Consider the following 15,314-nt stretch of genomic DNA (forward strand, 5'->3'; position numbering starts at 1 on the left):
CTGATTAGACGATCAGGGTTTTATTGGCCCACTATGCTTGAAGATTGCTTCAAGTATTACAAGGGATGCCAAGCGTGTCAGATGTTCGGGAAAATTCAGATGGTACCTGCATCGGCAATGAATCCCATCATCAAGCCTTGGCCATTCCGAGGTTGGGGCATGGATATGATCGGCAAAATCCATCCTGCGTCAAGCAAAGGCCACGAGTGGATCCTGGCCATTACAGATTACTTCACCAAATGGGTGGAGGCCGTCCCTATGAAGAAGGTAAAATCAGAAGACGTTATCAAATTTGTGAAAGAACACGTCATTCATAGGTTCGGGATTCCCCAAACAATCACGACCGATGGAGGTTCGGTCTTTATTTCTAAAGAATTCAGAAAATTTTGCGATGACATGGGGATTAAGCTGATCCGATCATCTCCATACTATGCTCAAGCCAACGGGCAAGCTAAAGCGTCTAATCAGAACCTGATCAAGCTGATCAAGAGGAAGATTGACGAGAACCCTAGGGTTTGGCATGAAACATTGTCAGAAGCTTTGTGGGCCTACCGCATGTCATGCCATAGCCATAAAGACTTCACCTTACCAGCTTGTCTATGGGCAGGAAGCCGTATTGCCTTGGAAAATTACGGCTGGATCAAGACGTGACACGTTTCAGAATGATCTAACAGCTGAAGAATATGCAGCTCTGATGAGTGACACTATTGAGGATGCAACGGAACTTAGACTTTGGTCGTTGGAAAAGATTAAAGAGAATAAAGCCAGGGTAGCTCGTGCATACAATAAGAAGGTGAGACCAAAGGAGTTCCAAGTTGGTGATCTAGTGTGGGAAGCCGTGTTGCCATTAGGAACCAAAGATAAAGCATATGGCAAATGGTCTCCTAATTGGCACGGTCCATACAAAGTCGTTCAAGCCTTGAAGGGTAATGCATACATGCTAGAGCAGCTGGACGGTGCTAAGTTCCCAGTAGCTATCAACGGTCAACATCTCAAGAAATATTTCCCAAGCATGTGGGATGACCAGTAAATAAAATATGGGGGCCGATTCATGAAATCGGCCAGTAAAAAAAAATTATATACAAATCATAGCCGATGCGCAGACATCGATTTGAGAAATATAGATATCAGTACAGCCGATGCATAGCCAGAACCCATGGCATTTGAGGTGATTCTCTCGTTGGATTTCTTGAATCTGTGCGCTTGCGATTTGAGGATGGCATGGACACGGATGGGATCTGTTTGACTGCATAAGCAACCGATTTGGGCCTTGAAATGCGTGTTATGGTAGGAGTCGATGCTCTGCCATCGGCTCTTTGTGCAGCAACTTCGTTTTGACAATCGGCAAAATCAACAAGGAAGCAAAGTTAATGGGGAAATATTTTCTTCATTAATAAGAGATTTCTTACAAGGAAAGAGCCGATTGCTCAAGTGAGGAAGAACAAAAGAAGGGCCTATTGGCCAATCTATTACTACTACTAGGCCTATACTAGTAGATCCTAGTCTACGGGCCGTTGCTGCCCTCGTCGTCGTCGGAGCTCTCGTCGGCGCTGCTGCCGGCGGGCTCCTCGTCACTGCTCCAGCGGCCCCCAGGGGGGGCCTCGTCATCTTCATCGTCGACGTCATCGTCGTCGTCGTCGTCATCATCATCTGACCCGGCGCGGAACCGCTTCGCCGGCGGGTAATCCTCGAGGGAGTCGGTGTCGTCGTCTTCCTCCTCCTCTTCCTCGGAGAAGGTGTACCCGTCCCAGGAGAACGAGTCGTCCTCGCTCTCCGATTCCAGTTCCCCGTCGGCGAGGAACTGGAGCTCTTCGTCTCCGCTGGTCAAGGACTTGTCGTCCTCGGACCAAACGGAGGAGGCGTGGTCCTCCTGGTCCCACTCTTCTGGGGCGCGCTTGTTGTGCGCCGCCATCTGAGCAGCCACCGGGTCCCACTCCGGCGTCGGCTCACGAGATGAGGAAGAATCGAAGAATACCGACGAGCTGGAGGAGGACGAGGAGGAGTAGGACTGGGAGGAGAGGTCCGATGAGGCGGAGGAGGAAGAGGAGGAAGACATTGCTCTGGATTGGGGTTTTTTGGGTGCCGATGGCCAGAACAGAGGAAGGGGATGAAGTGGCGAACTGTTCAGAGCGGTTAAATAAAGGGGATATAGTGGAGATTCAATGCCACATCAGTTTCCGAGGAGGTGGTGCCCAAAGAAAAAAAGAAAACAACGGTCAAATCACGAGGAGAAGTTGAGAAGGCAGGGCTTCATGATGAAGGATACTGCGACGGTTTTGCCCTGCCACGACATGACCCGACGAAGAAAAAAGCAGAGTGATTTTGGAATTATCAATTCCAAAACCAGGGGGGCATGTGTTATCACCAGAATTTGACCGGATTAGAGGTGGGCCACGATCAAGATTGGGCTTGAAGAATATACATGGAAGAAATACGTGAACCGGCCTTGTACACGAAGTCTGGGCAGTTTGCCCTTGTATCTGTAAATATAGTAGGATACGTGTCGGTTAGTTAGAGTTTGGCTCGTGCACGGTTGGGATTATTCCCACGTTAGAAAGTAACGGACTATAAATATGTATCTAGGGTTATCAAGAAAAACAACAATCACGTTCATCACAAACCAATCTTGGCGCATCGCCGACCCCTTGTTTCGAGGGTTTCTTCCGGGTAAGCATCATGCTGCCTAGATCGCATCTTGCGATCTAGGCGATACGTTTATTAAATCGTTCATGCGTTGCTCGTACTGAAGCCTTTTTGATGGCGAGCAACGTAGTTATCATAGATGTGTTAGGGTTAGCATTGTTCTACCGTGCTACATGCTTCCGTCCATGCAACCCTTAGACGTCTAGCCGTCCTTACGCCTTTCTTAGGTGTAAGGGCGGCACCGTGCTTGATCATTGTTTAGTAGATCCGATCCGTTATGATTGCTCCTTGATTCTTCAAGGATTAGTTTAATATCTGCATAGTTAGGCCTTACAAACGGGTTGAATGATCCAGTGGTACGTAGGGTGTAGTTTGCTAACCCTAGACAAGATGTTCCGGGGATCAACTTAATGTTGGTTTTTAGGCCTTGTCTAGGGTCGGTTTATTATCACTGTGCGTAGCTGCCAGGCTCAATCACGAGTAGGATGTTCCGATTATGTGGTGAAAACCCTAAATCGTCGTAGGTCGTTTTAGCTACATGTTGATCAAGCAGGACCACCATGTGATCGTAGACCTCATACGAACCATGGGTGGATCGGCTCCTTGAGCCGATCCACAGGACAACCTGAGAGCCGATCGAGGCTCGTATTTAATGTTTACGTGTATGCCATGCAGGAAACTTAGCGAAGCAAATCCATCACCTTCCTGATCAGGTATAGATCAGGTGGCACGCCCTTGCACCAGCATCGGGACGTGTGTACCAGGAGCTTTGCGGGCCGTCGCTCGGAGGGACCAGGGCCAGCCGCAGCCCTAAGGTTGTTCCCGGCTCTTCGTGTTGCCAGCCGTAGCTCGCGTGTGGGTTTCGGACGCCAACAATGTTACATACTCAGGCTGTCTCAAGACGAGCGTTCTTAAAGGGAACCGCTCCCACGAAACAGGAACCCCTGCCGGCAAACTACACTGGCCAGCCGCCGGTCCCTGCCTCCTCCGTCGGCCGTTCCGGCGACGGGAGGGGGTGGGGACCCCGGAGTATCGGCTCCGGCCAGTAGTTATTGGCAAGTGTTTTTTGGGGCGCCGTTCTATGGAGAAGATCGCGTCGCGTCAGAATAATTTGCCTCTGCTCTTTCTCCATCTCGGCGTCGCTCTAACCTGTGACGTCGGAGGGCAGGTGGCCTGGTCTTCTTGCCGGTCTTCGGATCTGGTAAGATTTGTGTCTGGCGGTTGGCGTTCGGCACTCTCGCGGGTGACGGTTGTGTTGGCTGCTGCAGTTATGTCTGGCGTCTTGCAGTTGGGTGTGAGGATGATGGCATGCGGCAGCGTTTGTCTTCTTCGACTGAGTCTGGAGATGATGACGGTGTTGGGATCTGGTGACCATGGGGAAGATCCCCGGCCGACGTGCCACAAAGTCTCGGGCTCGTCCTCTGCAACGACCCAATTCATCGGCTTAAAAAGCATCATTGAATGCGATGGTGCTCTCCCAGATCTAGGTGTGGTGGTTGTTCGCCTCTTTTTCCAGTGCTACCATGGTGGTAGTGGAGGAAGATGGACGATGTTTCGGCGAGGCACAGGTTTCTTCAAGGGTGAACTTGTAGTTTTACTTCTTGTGAGTTTTCTTGTGCAAAGTTGCTCGATGCAAATGTTTGTCTTGTGTGGTGACTATATGTGTAATCTCTGTAAACAAATTGTCTAATGAAATATATGGTTACATAAAAAAAAAGAACGAGCGTTCTTTTATGTAAAGAGCATTTTCTCTTAGACACTAGACAACACATTTCTATCTCCCTCCTACACCTCTCTAGACTTTCTTCGTTTATTCACCTTAGTCTCCTTGATCGCACTCTCACAACATTGTTACCACCTCCACGTAGCTCGTGTGATGATCACACCCTCAAAGGCAAAAAACAAAAACCAGTGACCCTAGTACACGTCTACACGCAGGCCTCGCGTCCAGAAAAGTGGAAAAAAAAAGTCTGCGCAAGTCTCCAACCAACAAGTTGTACGGGGCAACGAAGATGTACAGGTACAGTTCAGGCTCCCGTCCTTATCTCTTTGCTCCAGGCGATAAGGCAGGAGACCGGGAAAGTTCTTGTTCCTCGCTCCGCCGCCGGCCAGACCGCTGGTCTCTCCCCTCTCCGGCTGCTTCGGCGGCGGGAGGGTGGGGAGACCGCGGCTCTGTGCTGCCGGTGTGTGTATAGTAGGATAGGTTCGTGCGTTCAGCTGCTGCTTTGGTGGGTGATGGCGGCAGCGGTGGCGCGAATAAGTCCGTCCCGGCTCTCCCCACGCCGAGATTGTTCTTTGGATCGGTTTCGGCGAGCCGGTGGCGGGTGGTGCTCCTGGTGTGGTCGCCGGTGCGAAGACGGTGGCCAACTGATGGAGCTTTTGTCCCCTGCCTTCTTCTTCGTCGGCGTTGAGCTCCTCCTGGCTCGACGACGGAGGTGCTGGGGGTGCGCCGGCGTGGGCTCGGAGCTGGCCGACGGGTTTCGCCGGTGCTTGTACAGGAGTCTGGTTGTCTTGCAGCTGTTCCCCAAGCTGTTGTGTGGGCGGATGCAGGTCGGAGTGTTGGTTTTTGCCAGCTTCTCTGCCCTGACCGCCGGAGAGGACCGGGGCGTCGCCCCCGCCGACGTGCTTTCAACCTTCTTCAGATCCCGGCGGCTGCGCCGGGTGGCTACTGCGGCGACTTCTACGAGGCTTTGTCCTCTAAAGGTTCTTTCCGGCGACCTAGCTGCGGCCATGGATGTCTTCGCCTCTACATCTGGCGAGGTGACGGTGTCGGCGATGGTGGTGGCTGATCTTCGTCTCAGAAGAGCCCGAGGGCTTGATTGCTTTTTTGCTATTTCTTCCAGGGTTCTTTCTGTAATTTGGGGACAGTTGTCCCAGTTTCTGGTTGGTTCTTGTAATAGCTTGTTTCCTTACTAAATATAATCAGATATCTGGTTTCAAAAAAAAAAAAAAAAAAAAAAACAAGTTGTACGGGGCGTCCGGGCCTGACGGGGACAATCGCAACACGCAGCAGGAGGCAGGAATGTCTGAACGTGCTGCGCCCATGTCGAGTCCCTGAAAACCTCACAATCTAATCCGCAACTCGCCATCGAAGATCGAACACCTGCTGCTCCTTCTCCTCTCACGCATCTCCAACTCCAACTACTTGGCACTGCCCCTGTTCCCTCCTGTCCCGAGAGGGGAAGAGACTTTGCACCACACACCCTTATCCACAACGAGCGCGCCCCAGTGTAGTGTGTGTCCAAACCTTCTCCACGCCTTCCCTCCCATTCCCTTCTCCTCTGTCTCTCTGCTCTTTCCAAGAGCCAACAACGCCAACCTGCTCAAACGAAGCAATGTCTTTGGCACCCTCCATCCCTTCCATCAAGGTGAAGGTGGGACGTGTCGTCCCGCCGTCTTCGTACCGGGCATGCAGGTCCTTCGCCGTGATCCGGAGCTCCAGCGCGGAGGGGCCCAGGAGACCGTCTGCGCCCCCGCTGTCGCCGCCGCCGCCCATGCCTCCCAAGGGGCCATCTCTGTCCAGCCCTCCGAGCCTGTCCAAGCCACCCACCCCGGTGAAGCCAGCAGCGCCGTCACCTCCTCCTCCTGAGACGAAGCCGGCAGCCTCGGTGGCTGCTGGGCCGCCACCGGTGGGAGGGGTTGTGACGTTCGAGTACCAGAGGAAGGTGGCCAAGGAACTGCAGGAGTACTTCAAGAAGAAGAAGCTGGAGGAGACCAACCAGGGGCCCTTCTTCGGGTGGCTAGCCAAGAACGAGATTTCCAATGGAAGGTATGGCTGCCCCTCTGCAACTGCAACTTGCATCAAGTTTAAGCAGTACATGTTTTGTTAGATTTTCTAAATACTGTGATGAAATGGTAGGAGTAGTAGCAATCAGGTGATGAAATGGAATACAGTTTCTTAAATAACAATATTTCATAACCTACTGGATTGCAAATTAATGGTGCAGAATGATCATGGTTTAAGCTTGTAACAGACATCAATACAGCATGCCCTGAAACAAACAGCTGACCTCTAATTAGTTTTTGGGCATGTGTACGAGTAATCAAGAGCGGGGATCATAGAAAAGTTACTGCAAATTATAGTGTTCTTTTCTCCTAATGTGACTTACCTATAATAAGTAATAAGCCACAGAAGCTACTAGTAATAACGATAAGCATGCTGAAATAGGCTTCCCCTACCGTAATAAGGCCGAAAATAAAAAACAAGCATGCTGAAATGCAGGATGATGTGCACCTTAAGGTTAACTGTTCCGTCAAATCGTTTAAGATTGCTTGTTCCTGTATGGTGATTCTGATTATATAAACTCTTGCAGATGGGCTATGTTTGGGTTTGCAGTAGGGATGCTAACAGAGTATGCAACAGGCTCAGATTTCGTCGAGCAAATGAAGATCCTTCTCTCGAATTTTGGGATTGTGGATTTGGACTGAGAGCTGATGTTTGGTGTTGTTGCTATGTATAAGTCTGAAGTATAATCTATCTTCTTTTATCCAACGTATAGAAGGATCAATCTTGCGCACTGTTATACCCTTGACTTCATTTGTACTGTCTTGTCAGTTTTGATGAATGTAAAATCCACCTTCCAGCTTTCTTCTTTGCTAATAAGGGATTTCACCGAGAAGAATAAAACGGATATTCCATTTGGATGCCCGTACGTGGTAATTTTTTATCTGGAATAAATGCATGCATCATTCGGAAACTAAGAAACAGATGGATCTGCATGCATGTTAGGCCTTCCTTCAAAAGATTAGAAGGCTCTTTTTTTTTAGCAAGACATCTCATAAACAATCTACGGACCTACTACCGAGTTTGTTTCCTTGCTTTGTACATATCCTTGTCAATACTTTGTAAATTTTGGCAAAGAATACAGTAGGGGGATCCCCTACTATCATTGTAAAAAAAATGCATAATTACAGGGTTTCAATCCAAAATTCAGCTTTCCAGCCAAAGAAGAACTCATGTAGTTAGAGTGACATGAGTTTGTTGGAGCCACAATGTACTAAACACACAATGAGGCTTACACACTGGTTACAAAAAGAGCTTACTAGGTCGGATTGTGGAACAACAAAAAAAGTTATGCCGTGTGCTATCCACATATACTCACCGAAGAATACCTACAGATAAGTAGAAATATCACCTTTTATGGAGTGTGCTATCCACATATACTCTGTGAAGAATGCCTACAGATCAGTAGAAACAACAATTTACCTGAACCTTTCAACAGCAACAACGACCTCAAATGGTTGTTTGGTGCCACAAAATCCGAAGATGTTAACAAATACCCTGTCCAGATACCACCTCATAAACATGCTACCAGTAATCTCCACAAGAACACTTTCCATCCTCAAAATGATGGAATCGGATGGAATCCCTTAAAATGATTTGCCGGCCAATAATCTGAGATATGTATCTAAAAGCTGTGTGACAATCTCCACAAACCCGAAGGTTCTTCATGATTCTTATGGGGACACCTGAGGAGGAACGAGTTAAAACAAAGGCAACTGCAAGCTTTTCACTATGATAGCTTAGCAACTCCTCTTTGTTCTCTTCTTCAAGATCATACAAGGCAAATTCTGTCATTGGAACATAACCTGCGCTCCTTATCTTTTGGATCAAAACACTTAGTTTTTCATATATTTCTACGGTATTCGGATGTGATCTGTCTCCGGCAATGAAAGTATGAACTCCATCACCTAGGGTTACCCAACTGCGACCAGCCTCTTTTTTCTCTGCTGCTCCCCCAATTGCAGCTCGTGCTTTGGCTGTATCCTCCCACCTTCCTGTTGCTGCATAAAAGTTAGATGCGAGAACATAGTTTACAGGATTTTGAGGTTCTAATTCCAAAAGCATCCTTGAAGCTTCTCTCCCCAGATCTAACTTGTCCCTGTCCTTCGATTGCCGAGAAGCAACTAATACGGTCCTCCATATAAGAGCATTTGGTTTCATTGGCATTCTCTTGATGTATTCCCGTATCTTAGTGAGCTTACCAGCTCGACCAAGAAGGTCTATAACACAAGAATAATGTTCAATCTGAGGTAGTATACCATGGTCCTCCATCATTTCAAAGTAGTCTAGACCTCTATCTACCAATCCAGCATGACTACAGGCAGACAGAACACTGATAAATGTGACATGATCTGGATTTGCTCCACTTTGCTGCATTTCTTCAAAGATATCCAAAGCTTTTCTTCCAAGACCATGTCTCGCATAACCAGAAATCATAGAGTTCCATGAGAACTCATTTTTCTGATTCATGGAATTGAACACCTTTGAAGCATAGTCTATCCTTCCACACTTGGAGTACATATCAACAAGAGCACTCTCAACCACAACATCTGATTCCAACTGTGACCTAATACCGAAAGCATGCATCTCCATCCCACGTTCCAATGCTGCAACAGAGGCACATGCATTCAGTACAATGGAGAGGGTGCAACAGTCCATCATTTGGTCACTGTGCATCATAAGCCAAACACAGTCCATAGCCTCCTGCAGATGGCCATTGTAGATGTAACCTGAAATCATTGAATTCCACGAGACAGCATCCCTTCTGCCCGACATTTCAGAGAACAGCTTCTCACAAGAATCCATGTCTCCTGACTTAGCATAACATGACATCAGAGCATTATCCACTGCATTATCTTCTATAGCTCCATGCTTCAGCACCACAGCATGAACCTGCTTTCCCAATTCAAGCACAGACAACGGCGACAATGCAGCCAGTAAGTTAACAAATGTTACTTTATTTGGGGCCAAACCACTCCTCATCATATTGGAGAATACTTGTACGGATTCAGCAATATGTGCTTGCGAATTGGCCATGACACCCATGATAGAATTCCAGGAAACAACATCATGTTCAGCCATAGAGTTGAAAACTTCCCAGCACGCGGACCTAGCTCCACATTCTCCATACATTTTAACCAGCGCATTTGAAACAGAGGTATCTAAATCCAGTCCCAACTTTACAGCATCACAATGCAGTTGCTGGCCTGCAGCCAAAAGTCCCAAACTTGCACATGAGCTCAAGCCGCTAATTGCTGCAAAATTCGATGGACTTATGCAACCTTGCCTCATTGTACAGTAATTCATCATTGCACCTTCACAGTAACCATTCTGATCAAGAACCGAGATAATGGTGTTCCATGAAACCCGGTCTCTTGCAGAAAGCAACTGGAAAACTCTAGAGGCTTTTTCAATGGCACCACATTTGGCGTACATATTAACCAGACTATTACTGACAGCGATTTTCAAATCGATAAGTCCAGTTCTAAGAAGATGTCCGTGGACTTCCCTACCTTTGATCAAGCCATCCTCCGGCACAGAAAACTCAGCTATCGCACCGAGCAACACGACATACGTGTCTGCATTGACAACCACTGAGTCCCTAGTCCCCATGAAAATCCGAACTGCTTCTTCACTGCAGTGCTGCTTGACCAAACCTACGATCAGACCATTCAATGTAACTGCGTTCCTCTGCTCCAAACTGAGAAAAATGTCCTTAGCTTCATCGAGCATGCCATGCCTCGCGAATGCACTGACGAGAGCGCTTCCCACATAGAGGTCATTTGAGATGCCAGAACTGAGCACCCTGGCGAACACTTGCTCAAGAACTCCTGAGCTGCACGAGGGCACAGATGCCGCAGTGACCAGGCTCCCAAAGGTATGCTCATTTGGCCTCAACTCAGCTGCTGGGTCATCACGCAGCATCGCCACGAACAAGGAAAACGTGGACGCCACATACCCTTTCTTAGCATACACAGACATCAAGGCGTTCCACGTGATGAGGTCCCTAACCAGTGTGGTATCAAACACCCGCTGCGCCTGGAGCGGCAGACCAACAGAGCAGCTACCGTACATCGAGATCAGCGCATTGCAAACCGTCGTGTTCGACGCATACGTAGTCTTGGAGACCAATCCATGGACCTGCACCGCGAATCCGAACCGGTCCGGGCCGGCGTCCTGGCACGCGCAGAGCACGCTCCCGAAGGTGAACGACGTGGGCCTGCTGCGGTCTGAAGAGCCAGCCCGCAGCATCGCGCGGAACGTCCGGAAGGCCTCGTCGGTGCACCCCGACAGCACGTACCCGGACACGAGGCAGGTCCAGGAAACGGCGTTCCGGTCCGGCATACCGTCGAACACCCGGCGCGCGCAGGCGAGGCGCGAGCCCTTGCCGTAGGAGTTGACGAGGTGGTTTGAGAGGAAGAGGTCATGGGTGAGGCCGCGCTTGACGAGCTCGAGGTGGAGGCTCTCCGGGGCGGGGTCTCCACCGCGGCGGCGGAGGAGGGAGAGGAGGTCGGCGTGAGGGTGCAGTGGCGGCGGCGAGCGAGGAGGCGGCGATTGCGGAGGCGGGAGGCGGTGGGCGAGGAGGTCGCGTAGCGGCACTGGAGGTGGGAGGCGGCGAGGCGGCGGCGGGGAATGGGATGCGGAGCTGGAGCTGGAGGAGGAGCGGAGCGCGAAGTGGGGCAATGGCGGGAGCTTGCGCTGCATGTGTCTCGTAAAAGAGCGTCAAATGGGAAGGATTTGACTTGTGCTAAAAATGACTCCCACCGTCCCACGTCGTTAGATGAACAGAATTAACAAATAACCTGAGATACTTGAGGAAGACTCAACTTTTTCGATAAAGGATGTTTTATTACTTGTGATAAGCAATTACATCCAGCCTCTGCATAACCAGGATGCACACAGCTGTTCAAGTGTCTCGAAAGAACAATATATGAAAAAAAGCGAAATACATATCGAGACGATGAATTATATAACACCTAAGGAGAGGGTGGAGCTTCAATCCGTAGACTATGCTGCCACTCATGTAGGGAAAAGTATCCATCGCCGTAGTCTCCAACCGTGTACAGACCTCCGTAAATAGGTCTCGGTTCTCCGCCCGCTGAAGAGGTAACCATGAACGGAGAATAACTGTACATCTGTAGATGACCTGCAACAAAGAACAGTTTTTATCGTTAAAAATCTTGTCATTTCTACTTAGCCAAATCGCCCAGATAACTGCTAGCGCCCCCACCCTAAGAAGCAACTTAAACCTTGAATCAACACCGTGAAGCCAATTGCCAAAGACATTAGCCACACTAGTCGGGGATACAGGGTAGACGCTACTTGGATGACTGACCATATAGATCTCGCAAAACTGCACTGGAAGAATAGGTGTTTGATGGTTTCATCATGATGACAGAAAACACACCGTGAACTTCCGTGCCAATTCCGCTTAACAAGATTATCTTTAGTAAGAATAACTCCTCGACGAAGGTACCATCCAAAAATCTTAATTTTTAATGCTATCTTCATCTTCCAAATTTTCTTATTATTATCAACTGGTAAATCAGAATGAAGGATTGCATTGTATAAATATTTAACTGAGAAAGAGCCATCTACATGAAGATTCCATCTAAATTCATCCGGTTCAGGGGATAATTGAATATCACCCAATCGTTGAACTAGAGTATTCCATGCTATTAGCCTTTGTCCAAGTAAAACCCGTCTGAACGTTACATTCGGTGGTGAGGTAGCCATAACGGTAGCAATGTGTTATCGCCAGATTTTAACCAAGTCAGGAGATGGGCCGTGATTGAGATGGGCTTAGAGAATATGCACGGAAAATATTCCTGAATCGGCCTCGTATGAGAGTTTGGGCTAGATTGCCCGTGTATCTGTATATTATGGTAGATTTAGAATTAAGAGATAGAGTTTAGCTCGTACACGGTTAGGTTTATTCCTAAGATAGAAAGTCCACGGACTATAAATATGTACCTAGGGTTATCGAGAAAAGAGGACGATCACGTTCACAACAAACCAATCTAGGCGCATCGCCACCCCTTGTTTCGAGGGTTTCTTCCGGGTAAGCGCCATGCTGCGTAGATCGCGTCTTGCGATCTAAGCAGCATCTTGTTTATTCGTTGTTTATGTGTTGCTCGTACTGAAGCCTTGTTGATGGCGAGTAACACCCTTATCATAGATGTGTTAGGGCTAGCATCGATACTTTTTTGACGTATTCGCTTGGTTATGCTATCCCTAGATATCTAGCTGCCTTTGCACCTGGTTTAGGTGTAAGGGAAGCACCTTGCTTAGTCTTTATTTAGTAGATTCGATCCGTTATGGTTGTTCCTTGTTCTTCAAGGATTAGTTTGATATCCATATGGTTAGGCCTTGCAAACGGGTTGAATGATCCAGTAGTGCGTAAGGTACGGTTAGCCGATCCTAAAGGAGATGATCCGGGAATCAACTCTATGTTGGTTTTTAGGCCTTTTCTAGGGCTGGTTTTCTGTTATCTTTCGTATCTGCCAGGCTCAACTGCGTGTAGGACGTTCCGGTTATGTGGTGAAAACCCTAAATCGTCGTAGATCGTTTTAACTTAGTATTGATCAAGCAGGACCACCATGTTATCGTAGATCCAATACGAATCATGGGTGGATCGGCTCCTTGAGCCGATTCACGGGATACCTGAGAGCCGATCGAGGCTCGTATTTAATGTTTACGTGTTTGCCATGCAGGAAATTAATCGAAGCAATCCATCACCTTCGTGACCAGGTATAGGTCAGGTGGCACGCTGATACGTCTCCGATGTATCGATAATTTCTTATATTCCATGCCACATTATTGATGTTATCTACATGTTTTATGCACACTTTATGTCATATTCGTGCATTTTCTGGAACTAACCTATTAACAAGATGCCGAAGTGCCAGTTGCTGTTTTCTGCTGTTTTTGGTTTCAGAAATCCTAGTAACGAAATATTCTCGGAATTGGACGAAATCAACGCCCAGGGTCCTATTTTGCCACGAAGCTTCCAGAAGTCCGAAGAGGAGACGAAGAGGGGCCACGAGGGGGCCACACCCTAGGACGGCGCGGCCCCCCCTTGGCCGCGCGGCCCTGTGGTGTGGGGCCCCCGTGCCGCCTCTTGACCTACCCTTCCGCCTACAAATAGCCTCCGTCGCGAAACCCCCAGTACCGAGAGCCACGATACGGAAAACCTTCCAGAGACGCCGCCAACGCCGATCCCATCTCGGGGGATCCAGGAGATCGCCTCCGGCACCCTGCCGGAGAGGGGAATCATCTCCCGGAGGACTCTACGCCGCCATGGTCGCCTCCGGAGTGATGTGTGAGTAGTCTACCCCTGGACTATGGGTCCATAGCAGTAGCTAGATGGTTGTCTTCTCCCCATTGTGCTATCATTGTCGGATCTTGTGAGCTGCCTAACATGATCAAGATCATCTATCTGTAATTCTATATGTTGCGTTTGTTGGGATCCGATGAATAGAGAATACTTGTTATGTTGATTATCAAAGTTATATCTATGTGTTGTTTATGATCTTGCATGCTCTCCGTTACTAGTAGATGCTCTGGCCAAGTAGATGCTTGTAACTCCAAGAGGGAGTATTTATGCTCGATAGTGGGTTCATGCCTGCATTGACACCTGGGACAAAGGATGTAAAGTTCTAAGGTTGTGTTGTGCTGTTGCCACTAGGGATAAAACATTGATGCTATGTCTAAGGATGTAGTTGTTGATTACATTACGCACCATACTTAATGCAATTGTCTGTTGCTTTGCAACTTAATACTGGAGGGGGTTCGGATGATAACCTGAAGGTGGACTTTTTTAGGCATAGATGCATGCTGGATGGCGGTCTATGTACTTTGTCGTAATGCCCAATTAAATCTCACTATACTCATCATGATATGTATGTGCATGGTCATGCCCTCTTTATTTGTCAATTGCCCAACTGTAATTTGTTCACCCAACATGCTGTTTATCTTATGGGAGAGACACCTCTAGTGAACTGTGGACCCCGGTCCAATTCTCTTTCTTGAAATACAATCATCGCAATATTGTTCTACTGTTTTCTGCAAACAATCATCTTCCACACAATACGGTTAATCCTTTGTTACAGCAAGCCGGTGAGATTGACAACCTCACTGTTTCGTTGGGGCAAAGTACTTTGGTTGTGTTGTGCAGGTTCCACATTGGCGCCGGAATCTCTGGTGTTACGCCGCACTACATCCCGCCGCCATCAACCTTCAACGTGCTTCTTGGCTCCTACTGGTTCGATAATCTTGGTTTCATACTGAGGGAAACTTGCCGCTGTACGCATCACACCTTCCTCTTGGGGTTCCCAACGGACGCGTGTTGAACGCGTATCAAGCAGCTTTTTCTGGCGCCGTTGCCGGGGAGATCAAGACACGCTGCAAGGGGAGTCTCCACTTCTCAATCTCTTTACTTTGTTTTTGTCTTGCTTAGTTTTATTTACTACTTTGTTTGCTGCACTAAATCAAAATACAAAAAAATTAGTTGCTAGTTTTACTTTATTTGTTATCTTGTTTGCTATATTGAAAACACAAAAAAATTAGTTACTTGCATTTACTTTATCTAGTTTGCTTTATTTACTGTTGCTAAAATGGCCAACCCTGAAAATACTAAGTTGTGTGACTTCACAACCACAAATAATAATGATTTCTTATGCACACCTATTGCTCCACCTGCTACTACAGCAGAATTCTTTGAAATTAAACCTGCTTTACTGAATCTTGTTATGCGAGAGCAATTTTCTGGTGTTAGTTCTGATGATGCTGCTGCCCATCTCAATAATTTTGTTGAATTATGTGAAATGCAAAAGTATAAAGATGTAGATGGTGATATTATTAAACTAAAATTGTTCCCTTTCTCATT

General features: G+C 47.9%; 2 protein-coding genes across 2 annotated transcripts; one reads left to right on the forward strand and one right to left on the reverse strand.

Annotated features, from left to right (window-relative positions):
* Positions 1-5,815: 5,815 nt before the first annotated feature.
* LOC127342795 (uncharacterized) lies at positions 5,816-7,231 on the forward strand. Its single transcript, XM_051368802.2, has 2 exons — positions 5,816-6,412; positions 6,957-7,231. The coding sequence occupies exons 1-2, from the start codon at positions 5,979-5,981 to the stop codon at positions 7,069-7,071; spliced, it is 549 nt and encodes a 182-aa protein (XP_051224762.1). The 5' UTR covers positions 5,816-5,978; the 3' UTR covers positions 7,072-7,231.
* Positions 7,232-7,910: 679 nt separating this feature from the next.
* On the reverse strand, positions 7,911-11,149 carry LOC127342794 (putative pentatricopeptide repeat-containing protein At5g09950). Its single transcript, XM_051368801.2, has one exon. It carries the CDS (start codon positions 11,129-11,131, stop codon positions 7,952-7,954), a length of 3,180 nt encoding a protein of 1,059 aa, XP_051224761.1. The 5' UTR covers positions 11,132-11,149; the 3' UTR covers positions 7,911-7,951.
* Positions 11,150-15,314: the final 4,165 nt, after the last annotated feature.

This window comes from Lolium perenne, chromosome 3 (assembly GCF_019359855.2).
Source record: "Lolium perenne isolate Kyuss_39 chromosome 3, Kyuss_2.0, whole genome shotgun sequence".
NCBI classification, from domain to species: domain Eukaryota; kingdom Viridiplantae; phylum Streptophyta; class Magnoliopsida; order Poales; family Poaceae; genus Lolium; species Lolium perenne.

Coding starts and splice junctions, on each gene's coding strand:
- LOC127342795 (XM_051368802.2), top strand. CDS start 5,979: ATGTCTTTGGCACCCTCCATCCCTTCCATCAAGGTGAAGGTGGGACGT. Junction 6,413..6,956: donor AACGAGATTTCCAATGGAAG/GTATGGCTGCCC, acceptor AAACTCTTGCAG/ATGGGCTATGTTTGGGTTTG.
- LOC127342794 (XM_051368801.2), bottom strand. CDS start 11,131: ATGCAGCGCAAGCTCCCGCCATTGCCCCACTTCGCGCTCCGCTCCTCC.